Source organism: Saccostrea cucullata, unplaced genomic scaffold, assembly GCF_032062105.1.
Source record: "Saccostrea cucullata isolate Sc308-1 unplaced genomic scaffold, CSIRO_AGI_Scuc_v1 ctg784, whole genome shotgun sequence".
NCBI classification, from domain to species: domain Eukaryota; kingdom Metazoa; phylum Mollusca; class Bivalvia; order Ostreida; family Ostreidae; genus Saccostrea; species Saccostrea cuccullata.
Genome location: NW_026935833.1, coordinates 358,023 through 371,491, shown reverse-complemented (window position 1 = coordinate 371,491; position 13,469 = coordinate 358,023). Strand labels below are relative to the sequence as shown.

Here is a 13,469-nt window from a genome sequence, read left to right as displayed (position 1 = left end):
TGTCTCAATTATATCTTCAGAGCATTATCTTAACTGACAGTGTATCCTTTGGGAATTAGACAGAAGAACTGTTGGTCATTTTATATTTGATGGCCAGCCTTTCATTTTCAAAATTAATTAGGTATAGATTAAGTTGTTAAGCCTAATTTGATAATGTTTAATATGATAGGCATTTGGCAAGGTCTAACACAATTAGTATAGAAGTCTATGAATGATGCAATACATGTATATGTTATAATTAATGCCTACACCACAGGAGATGGATAAACAAATTTTTTAAGGAGTTGAAAAATCATGGAAATCTAAAATCAAGGTTGTCATGATTTTCTTGCACTTTTGATTGTTTAAGATAATTGTAATTTTTTGAGTGGAGTATCATGCTGTGGCGTGGCACTTTATTTTGCTAAGGACCTGTCCCCTCTGATTTTAGCTCTTCTGAGCTGAAGACTCAAAGAGCTTATGCTATGACCTAGTGTGCCTTAATTTATTTGAATGCAGGTCATATCTCGACCACCCTTTGGCCAATATTTTATCAAATTTTAACAAGGAGGATATAAAACAAGATGTGAAACACTGATTCCCTTCTATGGCAGCTTATGTTGAGGGTTTAATTTTCTCAAATACATGTCAAAGGTCAAGGTCAAAATCATTCGTACCCAAAGGAAAGTCCGATCACAATTGGAATACACTTGTGATATATGAAAGCCCTTGTTTTAACTGTTCAAAAGTTATGGCCATGGTTAAGGTTTTTAAAAAGTTGGTCAAAATCTAAGGTCAAGGCCCAAAACATTTACACCTACTGAAAGGTCTTTCACAATGAATACACCGGTGAAGTATGAAAGCCATAGCACCAACTGTTCAAAACTATTGAATCAAAAGTTATGACCAAGTTTAAAGTGTGATAATTTTTTGTAAAAGCGAGTCAAACTCCAAGGTGAAAAGGTCAAATTTGGTTACCTAAAGAAAGGGCTTGTCACAAGGAACCTGTGAAATAGGAAAGCCATAGTCCAACCCACTCAAAAGTTATGAGCAAGTGAAATAGTCTTATGTGCTGGCACGAAAAGAATCCCTCCCTGCTCAATAACAGTAAGTACCGAGCATAGGACAAAATTGCAGCTCTCCATCGACAAGTGGTGTCGCCCGCGTGGCACATTAGTTAGACCGTCTGCTCTAGAGTCGCGAAGTAAGGAGTTGATCCTTGCGTTGCGGGTTCGAATCCCTTTGTGGGACTTGGAGATCGATCATTTGGATGAGACCGTATAAATCGAGGTCCCGTGTCGCAGTAGGTGCTGACACGATAAAGATCCCTCCCTGCTCAATGGCCCTGAGTGCTGAGTATAGTGTCTTTCTAGTAGTACTAGTAGTCATAATGCATATTTTTATTGATAAATAGAAAGTATATCAGAAAGACAATAGGACAAAATTTGCAGCTCTCCACCGGCAAGTGGTGGCGTCTCCGTATGAGTGAAAAATTCTCGAGAGGGACGTAAACAATATACAATCAATCAATCAATCAATCGGCAAGTGTTGACGTCTCCATAGAGAAAAATTCTCGAGAGGGACATACGTATTACAAACATTGGGCCAACATGCTACTACCAACTCGATAAAACACTTTCTTGAAGGGTGCATTACAAACATTGGGCCAACGTTGGGCCAACAATACTATTACCAACTTGATAAGACACTTTTTAAGGACATAGTACGAACATTTGGCCAACGTTGGGCCAATACTACTACCAACTTGATAAGACACTTTCTGTAAGGGTGTATTACAAACATTGGGCCAACATCGGGGCAACATACTACTACCAACTTGATAGGACTCATTATTCATGGGTGTATTACAGACATTGGGCCAACGTTAGGCCAACATACTACTACCAACTTGATAAGACTCATTCTTTATGGGTGTATTACAAACATCGGGCCAACGTTGGGCCAATATCAACATCCCTCCTTCCTTGGAAAGTAAAGTGAATGGAAGTTGCTAACGTTGGACTAACGTAGTCCAACATAGGAATTTTTATTGATAAATAGAAAGTATATTGACAATAGGTAACATTGGCTTCCAACCGTTGGCCCAACGCTGTTCCCCCAACGCCAACCATACAACCTCTTGCCAATGTTGGCCCAACATAGTCATGCTATCTGGGATGAAAGAACATACAATCAGTCAATCCTGTAATTTCAAAGTTAATGGTGATTTTGAGGCCCTGATGGCCCTTTACAATCCGTACATGGTACTTATCATAGTCATTTTTCAAGATGATTTCTTTACTTTAATTTTAAAAGCTTTGTCCCCTCTCCCCAAAACTAATTAATGAAGCATTACATTTTACTAAGAGGAGGTCCTTAACATCTAGAGCTGTGCACATGCACAGTGACCCCGACCAGAAATCATGGTAAGGCAAATCACGTAAAATAGTAGAAAGCAAAGAATTACTCTCCTTCATATTGACAAGATTATGACTCGCAAAAGATACTAGTATATACAGACTTCAGATGTGCGCATGTAGTTTTGTCAATGAATAAATGTGCTCTAAAATGAATAAAATATCGTCAATTTTACTTCATATAATTTTTTTTATTGTTTATGCCTGGAGGTATACATGTAATATTACCCCACCTCTGTTGATTTTTCGACGAAATCCTGGCTTACGATAGGTTGAAGTCTGTCACGTGAAGGTGTGGATTAATTTGAAAATCAATACATACGTAGTCGATGCGACCGAGTTATCGTTCGAAGAAAACTCGAATTTACGAGGTTTGCCGTGTGTCTGCAGTTGAAAAGGAATATAAAGTTAAGTAAATAACGAAAGAAAGATTTTTTCATTTACTGAACGTCTTCACTCTTCAACTTATAATACAATACAATACAATCATATACATACTAAGGTATTCAACAAATCTTTAAAACAATCCGTTAATTGTATGGTACAATCTGATAAAAATGAACAAAGATGTTTCCATACATGATGCCTTACATTAATATCAAACAATCCTGTAAATGTAGGTAAATAAAAAAAACTTGAAATTTTATCAACACTGCACTATCCATTTCTTATCAAATTAAACATTTTCTTCCTCGCATCGACATATTATATTAATCAATATGAATAATGTAAAAATATATAAAACATATTTTCATTAATAATAAATTATAGTATGAAAGTGAGTTGGAATGAAAATAACGCATTTTAAAAAGGAAAATAACACATTCAAGAGGTAAAAAAAACTTGCATACTTTATGATATAATAAAAATATAACATAGAAAATTTAGTTACAATCTCTTACGTATATGGCAAAAATATTGCAAGAAAAGGACAATATTAAAATCACAGGGCTTTTGAACACTCGGGTCAGAGGAACTGGATAAATAAAAACAAGGTAAACAAAGAAACAAATTAAAATATAAGTAACATATGATTGTTTAATCTGAATTCTGAGATAAACAATACATTATATTAAGTACATTATGCGTAAATCAACGGTATTTATATACCAGAATTTAATTATACTTAAAGTTACAATTAATCACACAAGTCCAATATATGTATGTAATACACTGGTAGTGCTTTTTTAATACTGCCAAAAAAGGGGGTATGACACAGCATTTGGCTGCTTGGAGAGATCACAACATGCATGTTTACTTTTCAGATATGTATTGTAACAACTTCGTACTTCTAAGTCATTTTTTTCATTTTTCAATAATTTTGTATTTCTCCAATATCTTCACTCCAGAATCCCTTTAGTTATGGCAAATATTACCAGCAGTACAACAAAAACAATCAGTAGCATACAGAATATTTTTCTTCTTTTCATTTGCTCCTAAAATACAAAACATCAATATGGAGCCCAAACACACAAGATTAATACTGATATTTTTCTTCAACTGTAAAAATTCATGTAAAAAAAAAATTAATTAAATTCACTAACTTCTATAGCTGTATCCTCTGGATAAAATGAAGCTATGTACCTGTCTTGTCTGCAATCTCTGTCATTTGTCTGGCCTGCCAAGGAATAAAAATATTTATAACATAAAAACTTTTTTGTTTACTTTTTGACAACTTAGACGATTAACTATTCACATGAAATTTTCGCCCTCGTTTTGATTTCGCCGCTTTGGCCCTCGTCACAGCCGGGCGAATTTAGATTGCGATAAATAAGTTAAAAATGCGATCACCAGTTATAATTTATTGATGCAAACGTCACTGAACCACATATTTCATGCATTATGTAGAAATTATCCTTTACATCACCTGCAAGGTTTACAATCTTCTGACTTAATTGATACTCAACAACAACGACCTGCGTACGATCAATTTTTGTACTAAGGTAAGTTACTGACAAGTAAGTGGATGTTACAAGGATATCAACAATTTTACCTCATCCAAAATCGGCATTCCTTCAATTCCACATGGGCGTTATGACCTCTGTGCGTTATCTTCACCTATTCCATTACTTTTATCATCTTTACTTCGCGGGTTCGAATCCAACTGTGGGATGTTGAGACCGGCCCTTCGGATAAGACCGTATAAACTGAGTCCCCGTATCGCAGTAGGTGTTGGCACGAGAAAGATCCATCACTGCTCAATGACCCCAAGTACCGAGTCTAGGACAAAATTTGTAGCTCTCCACCAGCAAGAAGTGACGTCTCCATATGAGTGAAAAATTCTCAAGAGGGACGTTAAACAACAAACAAATCTTACCCAGATAAGTTCCTGTAGGACTGACGACAGGATAACCCGGAGGAGGCGGATAGTGATTGGCTGGAAAATAGGAGGGATATTCAGTAGGATATGGTGGACACTGTCGACTAGGGAATGCTACATCTATGTGAATATCGTCAGAGTTCAGTGAGTAAGGTGGCGGTTCTCCTGTTGATTCTGTGGTGGATCCACTAAAACCACAAGAAACGGGGGTGTAGCCCTGGATTTGCGGAACCATAAATGGATTGCTGGACGTTGCCTCTTCGTATGAAGGAGGTGCTTCATTTTGATGCATCTAACAACATTTTGATATCAATGTACATACAGATAAGCAATATGATTTATACCTTCACACGTACGTAGACTTACATTTTGTTTTATTAAAAGAATTTTATATATAAATTTTATAAAATCTCTATTTAAAACACCCCCTGACAAATTTCAATTGCACTAGCCTCATGAAAAAGATGAAACTCCAATCTGTCATTAGTACTTAGAAATGAAAGTACATGTATACATTGCAGGTAGGCCTATTTGTTCGTGTCTTTCTAAGCACATCGTCAAATTTATCTCCTTTCTTGGAGGGAGAAAAATCAAAGATATTTTCTGGTTACAATTTGTCAGTTTTTCAATTTTTTCCCCATTCAATGCATCTGTTTTTTTGCAAATTCCATCATATATACGTGTTGCTGAATTACATTGTTTACTTTGCATATAAAATAGATTGTGTGTTAGATACATTTTATTTTATTTTCATCCCGCTTCTCTCATGGTTTGTAGGTCTTCAGCAAATGTAAACTAGTAATCAGTAAACTAGTAATCAGATAATAAAATAATTATTGCCGTTTTTTCAGTCGTACAATATTCGCCTCGCTCTTCGGGCTAGTGAATATTTTACTCCTCGGGTAGCTAGTTCTTATCATCATATATATACTGCCCTAAAAAAATTACATGCACATATAATGTATCAAATGCGTCGTAATTTACATGCATTTTGCGTACACTAAAGGCACCTTGAAAACTGATATCAAAAACACTTCTGGCGAATACTGTATACATGTAAATATAAATGCTTCAGGCCCCATTTAGCAAATTGTAGCTAGGCACGATAGTACTTGCATGTATACAAAATAACTAGGTTTCTAGAAGTCACAAAGGATAAGTATTCAACAAAAAAATACCTCCTTTTGATAGCATTTATGCATATTCTAAATCGTTGTCCACCTTCTGAGGATATCCATACATTTGTAGATGAGTCCTATTACCATGTGTTAGACTTCAACAGCAGAACCAAAGAAGAATATTATAGTATGGTTTCGTAATAAAGGAGAGAAAAAATAGTGTATACCGGATGTAGGTTAATTAAGCTAATATAAGAGGAGAGATTCATCTTTCCGAGTTCTATCCACAACAAGAGAATAAACACTAGCAATTCATTCAGGTATAGCATATAGTGGTTCACGGCAGTGACAAGCATTTTGTATGGAAGTTTTGTCTGGGCGTGATTTACCCTAGCATATAGTGGTTCACGGCGAAAAACTTTTACTGTGACTTGGCGCTGCGCGTAACGAGATTGTTAAGAAGCATAGGGCGTTAAGAGGGACTGAAAACAATTTAACATTTACCTGAATTTATTTTTCAAAATTAAGGAACACACAAGATAGTATATAGAAGTTTATATTAAGTTTATATATGTAAATTTACAAGATGCTTAGAAAGTTAATAATTAACTGGGGATCGAATACCTGCATAAAGCCATTATAATTAATTTTAAGTAATATCAAATTAATATGAAATAGAGATACTACTATATTTAATAAAGAAATATAAAAGAGAAAAATATTATTTAAAATAGTATAGTAAGCAATCGTCAACTTCCCTTATTTATGTAGGCAATATTTACTATTTTCACCTACATAGCAGTGAAGTTTTTGGTCTCCCGATAGAAGGAGAAAAGCTATTTACAAATAAAATAATGATACAAGGATATCAGACAACCGACTCGTTTGAAGGTCCAAGTTTTGCATTTGTTTATGGTCGATACATTGACTTTGACAGCAAATACAATCTATGGTGTTGACAGACTTTTTCAAACAAATAGTTATAGGACAAAATTATTTTCAATCTGAACTGTCTACGTTTTTTTTTTCGTTTTTCCAATCATAAAAAGGAGCACACGGCGGAAGAGACGGTTGACAGGGATGCTTATTTCTTTATGGCATCTGATTCTATATCTCTTGATATTTTAACTGTTCCGTTTCTAATTTGTATTGTTTCTATGAACGTTTGTGGTTTGCGTTATTACAGATAGTTATCGTTACGTTTGGATTATAGATGCATTTAAACAATAAAATATATACATGTATAGATCAAACGAAAGTAAAAATCAGTAAAATATGAAAAACTGTTCAGCAGAATAATAAATAAACCTTTGAGGAAAAACAATTCTTGAAATATTTGACCCCAAAACATTTTAACAAAATGAATATACCGACTAGGTCAATGTTATTTCTAGCATGACAAATGAATTTGAAATCCCAAGGGACATCAATTTTCAGTCGTTTCCATGCTTATACAAAGCTAATCATGCAATGTTTTACCCTAGCTCATTTTCACATGAAACTATTTAACTGTCAAGTTTGTCTAGGTAGACTAAGAAATCTTCAATACTCTTTATGAAAAGATTTTGAATATGACCTTTTTATGTTTTTACCAAATAAACAAACAAAAGTAACTTTTTGTTGTGCATTTATTTTTATTTCCCAAGTTATATCTGGGTGTATTGTTTGGCCATTTTTTACATATCTGGATAAATTCATGAGATATATGAGTAAATATATACAATTTTTTTCATTATTACACATTTTTTAAGAAGAATGTATCAAACAAAAATAAAGAACGTAATTACATGCAACTCATGTTGTAAGGGGGCGAAACTTTGATTTAAAAAAAGGCATTACATGTATTTAAACGAAGCCATTCATTTATTATCACAATTACACATTATGTCATTAAATAAAGCAAACATTACATAAAATGAGATACAATATGATATTTAACCCTAATCAATATGATTTCATAAAGATCTCTGGATAACACAGTTTTTTTTTACTTAATTTTTTTTTTTTAAAAATCTTTGAAAATACAATATGATATGTCATTTTAATTTAATTCTGTTTACAGTTTTAGAAATTTTTACACAATTACCAAACTTTCATTTTACAAAATGGTGCAAATTAAATCTTGCTTAATCCTAATATCAATGGATCCATAGAAATTGGCCAAATTTAATAACATTCTGAATTTGACAATATTTGAAACAATTGTCCTTATAGGCCAAGATCTAGGAATGCATAACATCTGGATTAGACAAGTTTAATTCAAAGTTATTGACATACATGTACACAAATAGTGCCTACAATATCAATATCTCAAATTGTATGAAGGGCACTTTCATATCTCAATATCAGAAATTCTAGGATATTTTGAAGTTTGTCCTACCCATATCATGTTTGAGATAACAAGGTTTGACTGCATGTCTTTTGAAGTTACATGCATAAATAGTATTTTTATTTATTTCTAAACTTATTGCCAGTTTAAAAAACAAACAAACAAACAACAACTTATCCTTTTCTTTAAGACTCATGGCATGAGTATGTTATTCAGGACTCTACAGATCCAAGTTATTTTTAAAAAATTGAAAATTAAGAAACAATTGTAGTTTCTTAAGAAAACTGACTAGAAAGTGAAGTTTTAAATTAGAGGCCAAAGGTCAGGGTCAAGTTTGAACTGAATCTCAGCAAGCCAGATGCACAAGTAATAGTATGTAGATCAGATTCTAAATATAAAAGGTAATACACAATAGTATTAGATTAGATTCAAATATATAAAAGGTCAAACACAACAGAAAAAAGTGTTAAAGGCTCAACAGTAGGACATTACAGTTAATCAACATATTTTGCATCACAATCCAACCAATTCTATTCACATACATTACTTATAAAGTAAAAATACCACAGTAAAGAACAGTGTAAAAACAATTGCACATTTGTGTACATCATACACGTAGATATAAAAATATTCAAAATTAAAATAAAATCACCTTTGGGAAAATAATTTATAATTTAAAACAAGGAAAACACAAGGGGGAGGGGGGACAAAATAAAAGAGTTTGTAAAAATGACCCACCACACTAGTTGCAGACATGCTTCAAGCTGAAGCACATGTAATGGGTCACTTGTTGCATATTTTGGAGAAACATTTTACGATGTTTTAACAAACAATAAAATGAATATGAAATAACATATAATGATAAATGTTCAAACACCAAATGTTACCTATAACTCATGAAAATATGTAGTGTGAGGCACATAATTTGTTTCTTTGAATAATACTTAGTTTATTCTGTTGCAAAATGGAGTTAATTCAGTGTTTTGAAATTATGATTAATTAATTGGTGAATTAAGCCAATGTTTCATAATGCTTGCTCTGCATAATACAAATGTAATGCTATTAAAGACGGGTGTTATGAAGACACTTGCAAGTAGCCACTATGTGTCAGTTTGGTCTCGTTTCAGAATTCATCTATCTAATACAAGTTAAAAAATATTATCATTTCATATCCAAAATAAAGTAAAATTGATAAAATTCTGAAAAACTCAATTTCATTAGAACAATAGAATTTATACAAAATACTAGATTTAAAAACAAATCTTGATGAAAAGTTCTTCTCAGATCATTAAATATATAACACTGCCTTTGTTTACATTTCCAATCTTGTCCTGAGCTCCTATAAAAAAATGTGCAATCTAATACGTAAAACCAAGGAAGATTTTAACATTTACAAAAATAAAAAAAAAACTTGCATTCTATATCGAAGTATAACCTAATGTATTTATGAATGTTTTTTTTTCAAGTAGAGGTCACCGGTTAGACATTTGCTCTACTGGTTTGAATGTATATGTATTATAACATGAAATGTGTGGGTGGATCTAGATTTTTTTCAATGTTTAACGGCAGATGAATAAAAATGCAGACAAGGCTAATTCTTAATAAAATACATGACCTAAAGATTTGACAAATTTAAATATTCTACAATACTGTACTAAATCCAAATATTTACCTGCAATAAATTGATCTTATGTTAGAAACCACCTCGTCACTGCAAATATCACCAGTAGCATTATGAAAATAAAGATGGTCATAAAAATTATCTTCCTTCTTCTAATCCGTCTCTGGAAAAAAAAAATAACCTCAACTCAGAAAGGATAAATAATTCTCATACTTACGTATTTTTTGCTGATAAAATAAAAAGCTTTACAATTAATTATAAATGTTCTGAAATCTTTACATTCTGTTTACTTAAAATTAAGGATTTTTTAAGGGTTAGATTTTTTTTGGTTTCTTATTTGAAAATTTGAAAGAATTTTATGCATAATAATTTTACTTTATAACACTGTTTGAAATAACTTTGCCTCAACCACCAAGGATGCATTAATTTTAGAAAATTACTGCTTAGAAAAAAAAGTTGTAGCATAAATTGGTTGGAAGAAATAAATAATATTGTACTCACATCCATATCAGCAGCAAACTGCGGTGTTTGACCATATTGGCCATACTGTCCCCCACATGTCTGACCTAATAATAAATGACACCTTACCATTAAAAAAGAGTCAATTTTACACTGGCAAAATCAGTGTAAAGATGGTTCAAATATGAGAGCTAAGTATATAAATATCTTGCTGGAATAATAAAAGTAGTTTCCACTTCAAATTCTGTCTTGAAAATATGACAGTTATTTTGTAATATCTTTCAATTGGAGTTTAAAGTTTCTACAGAAAGTATAATTGTTCAAAAGAGTCTCTTCAAATCATTTCATGTAAATTGCTTCCTATTTTTTTCTTTGATAATGCTTTTTTGCATTACAGCACAATATATTAAAGAAACACTCTACTGAGCCATCATCTCTGACAAGATTTAACCTGGGTAGCCTCCTGTTGTGTTTGTGACTGGATATCCAGAAGGGGGAGGATACTGGTTAGCCGGATAGTTGGCTGGATATGAGGGATACTGTGGATAGGTGAACCCTCCTACTCCCTCAGAATTCCCCGGGTAAGGTGGCACTCCTGGAGGGGGTCCCCCGTATCCTCCCTGGACTGGAGTGTAACCCTGGAGGGGTTGTGTTCCACCAGTGGTGGGGTTGGTAGATGTTGCTTCTTCATATGATGGAGGTGCCCCTTGCTTTGATGCATCTAAAATTAATAAATTAATAATTTGAAATGCATGCACATAATCATGGAAATGTACAAATGAATTGTATATGATTTTTTTTACCATAGTCTAAAAGGTTACTGTAAAATCTAATATTTTTGTGGGGGTTTAATTTTCTTGAAATTAGGAAACTAAATGGGTTTCACTTGCGCATTTGACAAAGTGGACAAAGAGGGGTATATGGTATATGACATTTTATATTTCATGGTGGATTTGTTGGTCTCTTCTTAGCTCAAAAACAATGAAAATTAGACTCTTATGAAAATTAGTGTTTTTACAATAATTCTGACAGATTTCCTGTCTATTTATGATGAAGTAATTTATGTAATCATTGCTTGTCAAAGCCCGCTTCAACAAATGTTAATACTTAGTAACAAGTTAATTTACAAAGCAAGGCAAATCTCACATTTTTCTACTTTGTGTGAATACTGATATCAATATCCCTGCAAGTAGGACCAATTACTGGGGATGGACCTGCTCCAAATATCTTAACTGTTTTCTTATTCAGAAAATGTAGTTCTAGCATCCAAAGGAAATCCTGGTATTGTCCATCCTCAGTTGCATCATCTTTGCAAGTTAAATCATAGTTGGAGCATCCAAGGCCGTAACTAGGCTCAATTTTTTTGTGAGGCAAGGGTGCTGGACATACCTAGTCCCAGACGGGGCAAGGTTAGTACCTGATAGCCAGTGATGGGGGTTTCCCTGAAAACTGGCCCCAGGATCATGAAGCATCCTAAGCTTAAATCAAAATCTTCATGTTATACTTAAATATTGTGGAAGTCAAGCAGATCCAAAATAAAACGTTTCGATATTGATTCACAAAAATGTTGTTATTTCCAAAATTTGAGATTAATTCAATAATTAATAAACATTTCACAGGGAATTGAAAATTTGAATTAAGTCTAAGTCTGCTTCATGATCCTGGGGCCAGTTTATTAGAAAATAAAAGATTTAATCTTATAAAGTTTTTACGTTTTGAATTGTCGTCCATGTAGCATGTACAGTGGTTAGAGCGACTAGGCTCTAGAGTCGCAGAGTATAAGGAGTTGATCCTTACATCGCGGGTTTGAATCCCATTGTGGGATGTAGAGTCTGGTCCTTCGGATGAGACCGTAAAAAAATAGAGGTCCTATATGTTACAGTAAGTGATGGCACGAAAAGATCTCTCTCTCTCTCTTCCTGTTCAATCATCTTCAGTGACCCTGAAAGCCTGGTGATTTTGTGGGGCATTTCGATGATTATGCCACGGGGCATTCCGGTTATTCGTGTTACCCCAGTACATATTTAAAACCTGAAGCCCTCCACCGGCAAGTACACTGGTGTCTCAATATGAATGAGAAATTTTTAGAAGGGATGTTAAACAATCAAACAATTTTACAAAACAACCATTTTGAATTATATTTTCCATGCTTTCTAAATAGAAATGAGGCATGCACCTGGTGAGATGAACGAATTACAGAAATAATTGAAAAAAAGTTGAAAATTATAATTAATTCAGCACGAAGACACACATACAAGTAATTCATAAGTTCAACGTATTACTTTTTAGCTTTTCTGAAAAACTCTAAAAATTTAGTGAGGCATTTGCCTCACTTGCCTCAATGATAGTTACGGCCTTGGCATCTCAAAATAATATTGAAACACTGATACTAACACCAATATTAATGCCAGGGGTATACATGTACCATAACTTATCCCAACTTTGTCGATCAATTCACTTTGATTCGTGTTTGAACACCTCAAGTGCAACTGCCATCATTTATCACCTGCTGGGTCAGTTATCTAAACTGTTACTTTAATAGCAAAACCTTAAAATTTATACTTATTTTCATTTCTTTCTTTCTTTTCTCTGGTAAATCATTTGAAAGTGGCAAAGATTTGAAAGCAAGCAGTATGCATGTTCTCATCCATAACCCCCTCTTTTACAGATTTCTCATCTTTTCTATTTGATATAGGAATATTTTTTCCTTTTTATATGGTACGGAAACAAAAAGCACATAATGTCAGACATTAGTAAAATTGATAGTTTCAAGCATAGACATATAAGTTGTTTCAATTGAATTCATGTTGCTGCTGTACCAAAATGTCAACTCCAACAGTTGGATGTCCACTTGTAACCTACAGCCAATGTACGAGTGGATTCCCTAATGTACATTAAAATTAATCAAGTCATTTAGTGTCTTATAACTGTTCCAATTTTGTTAAAAATTAATAATTTCAGATAAAATACTAAACATGCAAAATATTCACAATTCTAGTCTTACGCAATAGATCTGTTAATGTTTTAAATCCGCTAAAATATCTGACGTTTAAATATACTTTGCCATCTTTTTTGATTAATTTTCCTATAGTCTGTATAAAAAATGGATAAATCTAAACAAATATACCTTCGTTTGTTAACATTTCCTGATCTAGCCTTCTAGGTTGATATCAGTCGCAGATCCAAGAAAACACCGGAAATAGAATTATAAAATAAAGTTGAAAAT

The 13,469-nt window shown here is 33.2% G+C and overlaps 2 protein-coding genes across 3 annotated transcripts; both read right to left on the bottom strand.

Moving 5' to 3' along the window:
* Positions 1 to 3,722: 3,722 nt before the first annotated feature.
* On the bottom strand, positions 3,723 to 6,068 carry LOC134243893 (uncharacterized). 2 transcript variants are annotated; one of them, XM_062726123.1, is made up of 4 exons: positions 5,938 to 6,068; positions 4,714 to 5,008; positions 3,941 to 4,014; positions 3,723 to 3,832 (listed from the first exon to the last, which is right to left on the bottom strand). In XM_062726123.1, the coding sequence occupies exons 1-4, from the start codon at positions 5,956 to 5,958 to the stop codon at positions 3,737 to 3,739; spliced, it is 486 nt and encodes a 161-aa protein (XP_062582107.1). In that variant the 5' UTR covers positions 5,959 to 6,068; the 3' UTR covers positions 3,723 to 3,736. The 2 variants fall into 2 exon arrangements, with proteins under 2 accessions (XP_062582107.1, XP_062582106.1); XM_062726122.1 differs by having other exon boundaries at positions 5,895 to 6,059.
* A 1,386-nt stretch (positions 6,069 to 7,454) lies between these two features.
* On the bottom strand, positions 7,455 to 13,469 carry LOC134243885 (calcium-binding protein P-like). Its single transcript, XM_062726115.1, has 5 exons — positions 13,371 to 13,469; positions 10,695 to 10,964; positions 10,286 to 10,350; positions 9,836 to 9,947; positions 7,455 to 9,502 (listed from the first exon to the last, which is right to left on the bottom strand). Exons 1-4 carry the CDS (start codon positions 13,384 to 13,386, stop codon positions 9,852 to 9,854), a joined length of 447 nt encoding a protein of 148 aa, XP_062582099.1. The 5' UTR covers positions 13,387 to 13,469; the 3' UTR covers positions 7,455 to 9,502; positions 9,836 to 9,851.

Coding starts and splice junctions, on each gene's coding strand:
- LOC134243893 (XM_062726122.1), bottom strand. CDS start 5,918: ATGCATAAATGCTATCAAAAGGAG. Junction 4,015..4,713: donor TCCTACAGGAACTTATCTGG/GTAAGATTTGTT, acceptor ATTCCTTGGCAG/GCCAGACAAATGACAGAGAT. Junction 3,833..3,940: donor CAGAGGATACAGCTATAGAA/GTTAGTGAATTT, acceptor TTTGTATTTTAG/GAGCAAATGAAAAGAAGAAA.
- LOC134243885 (XM_062726115.1), bottom strand. Junction 10,351..10,694: donor CACAACAGGAGGCTACCCAG/GTTAAATCTTGT, acceptor ATTTATTATTAG/GTCAGACATGTGGGGGACAG. Junction 9,948..10,285: donor AGTTTGCTGCTGATATGGAT/GTGAGTACAATA, acceptor TTTTTTTTCCAG/AGACGGATTAGAAGAAGGAA.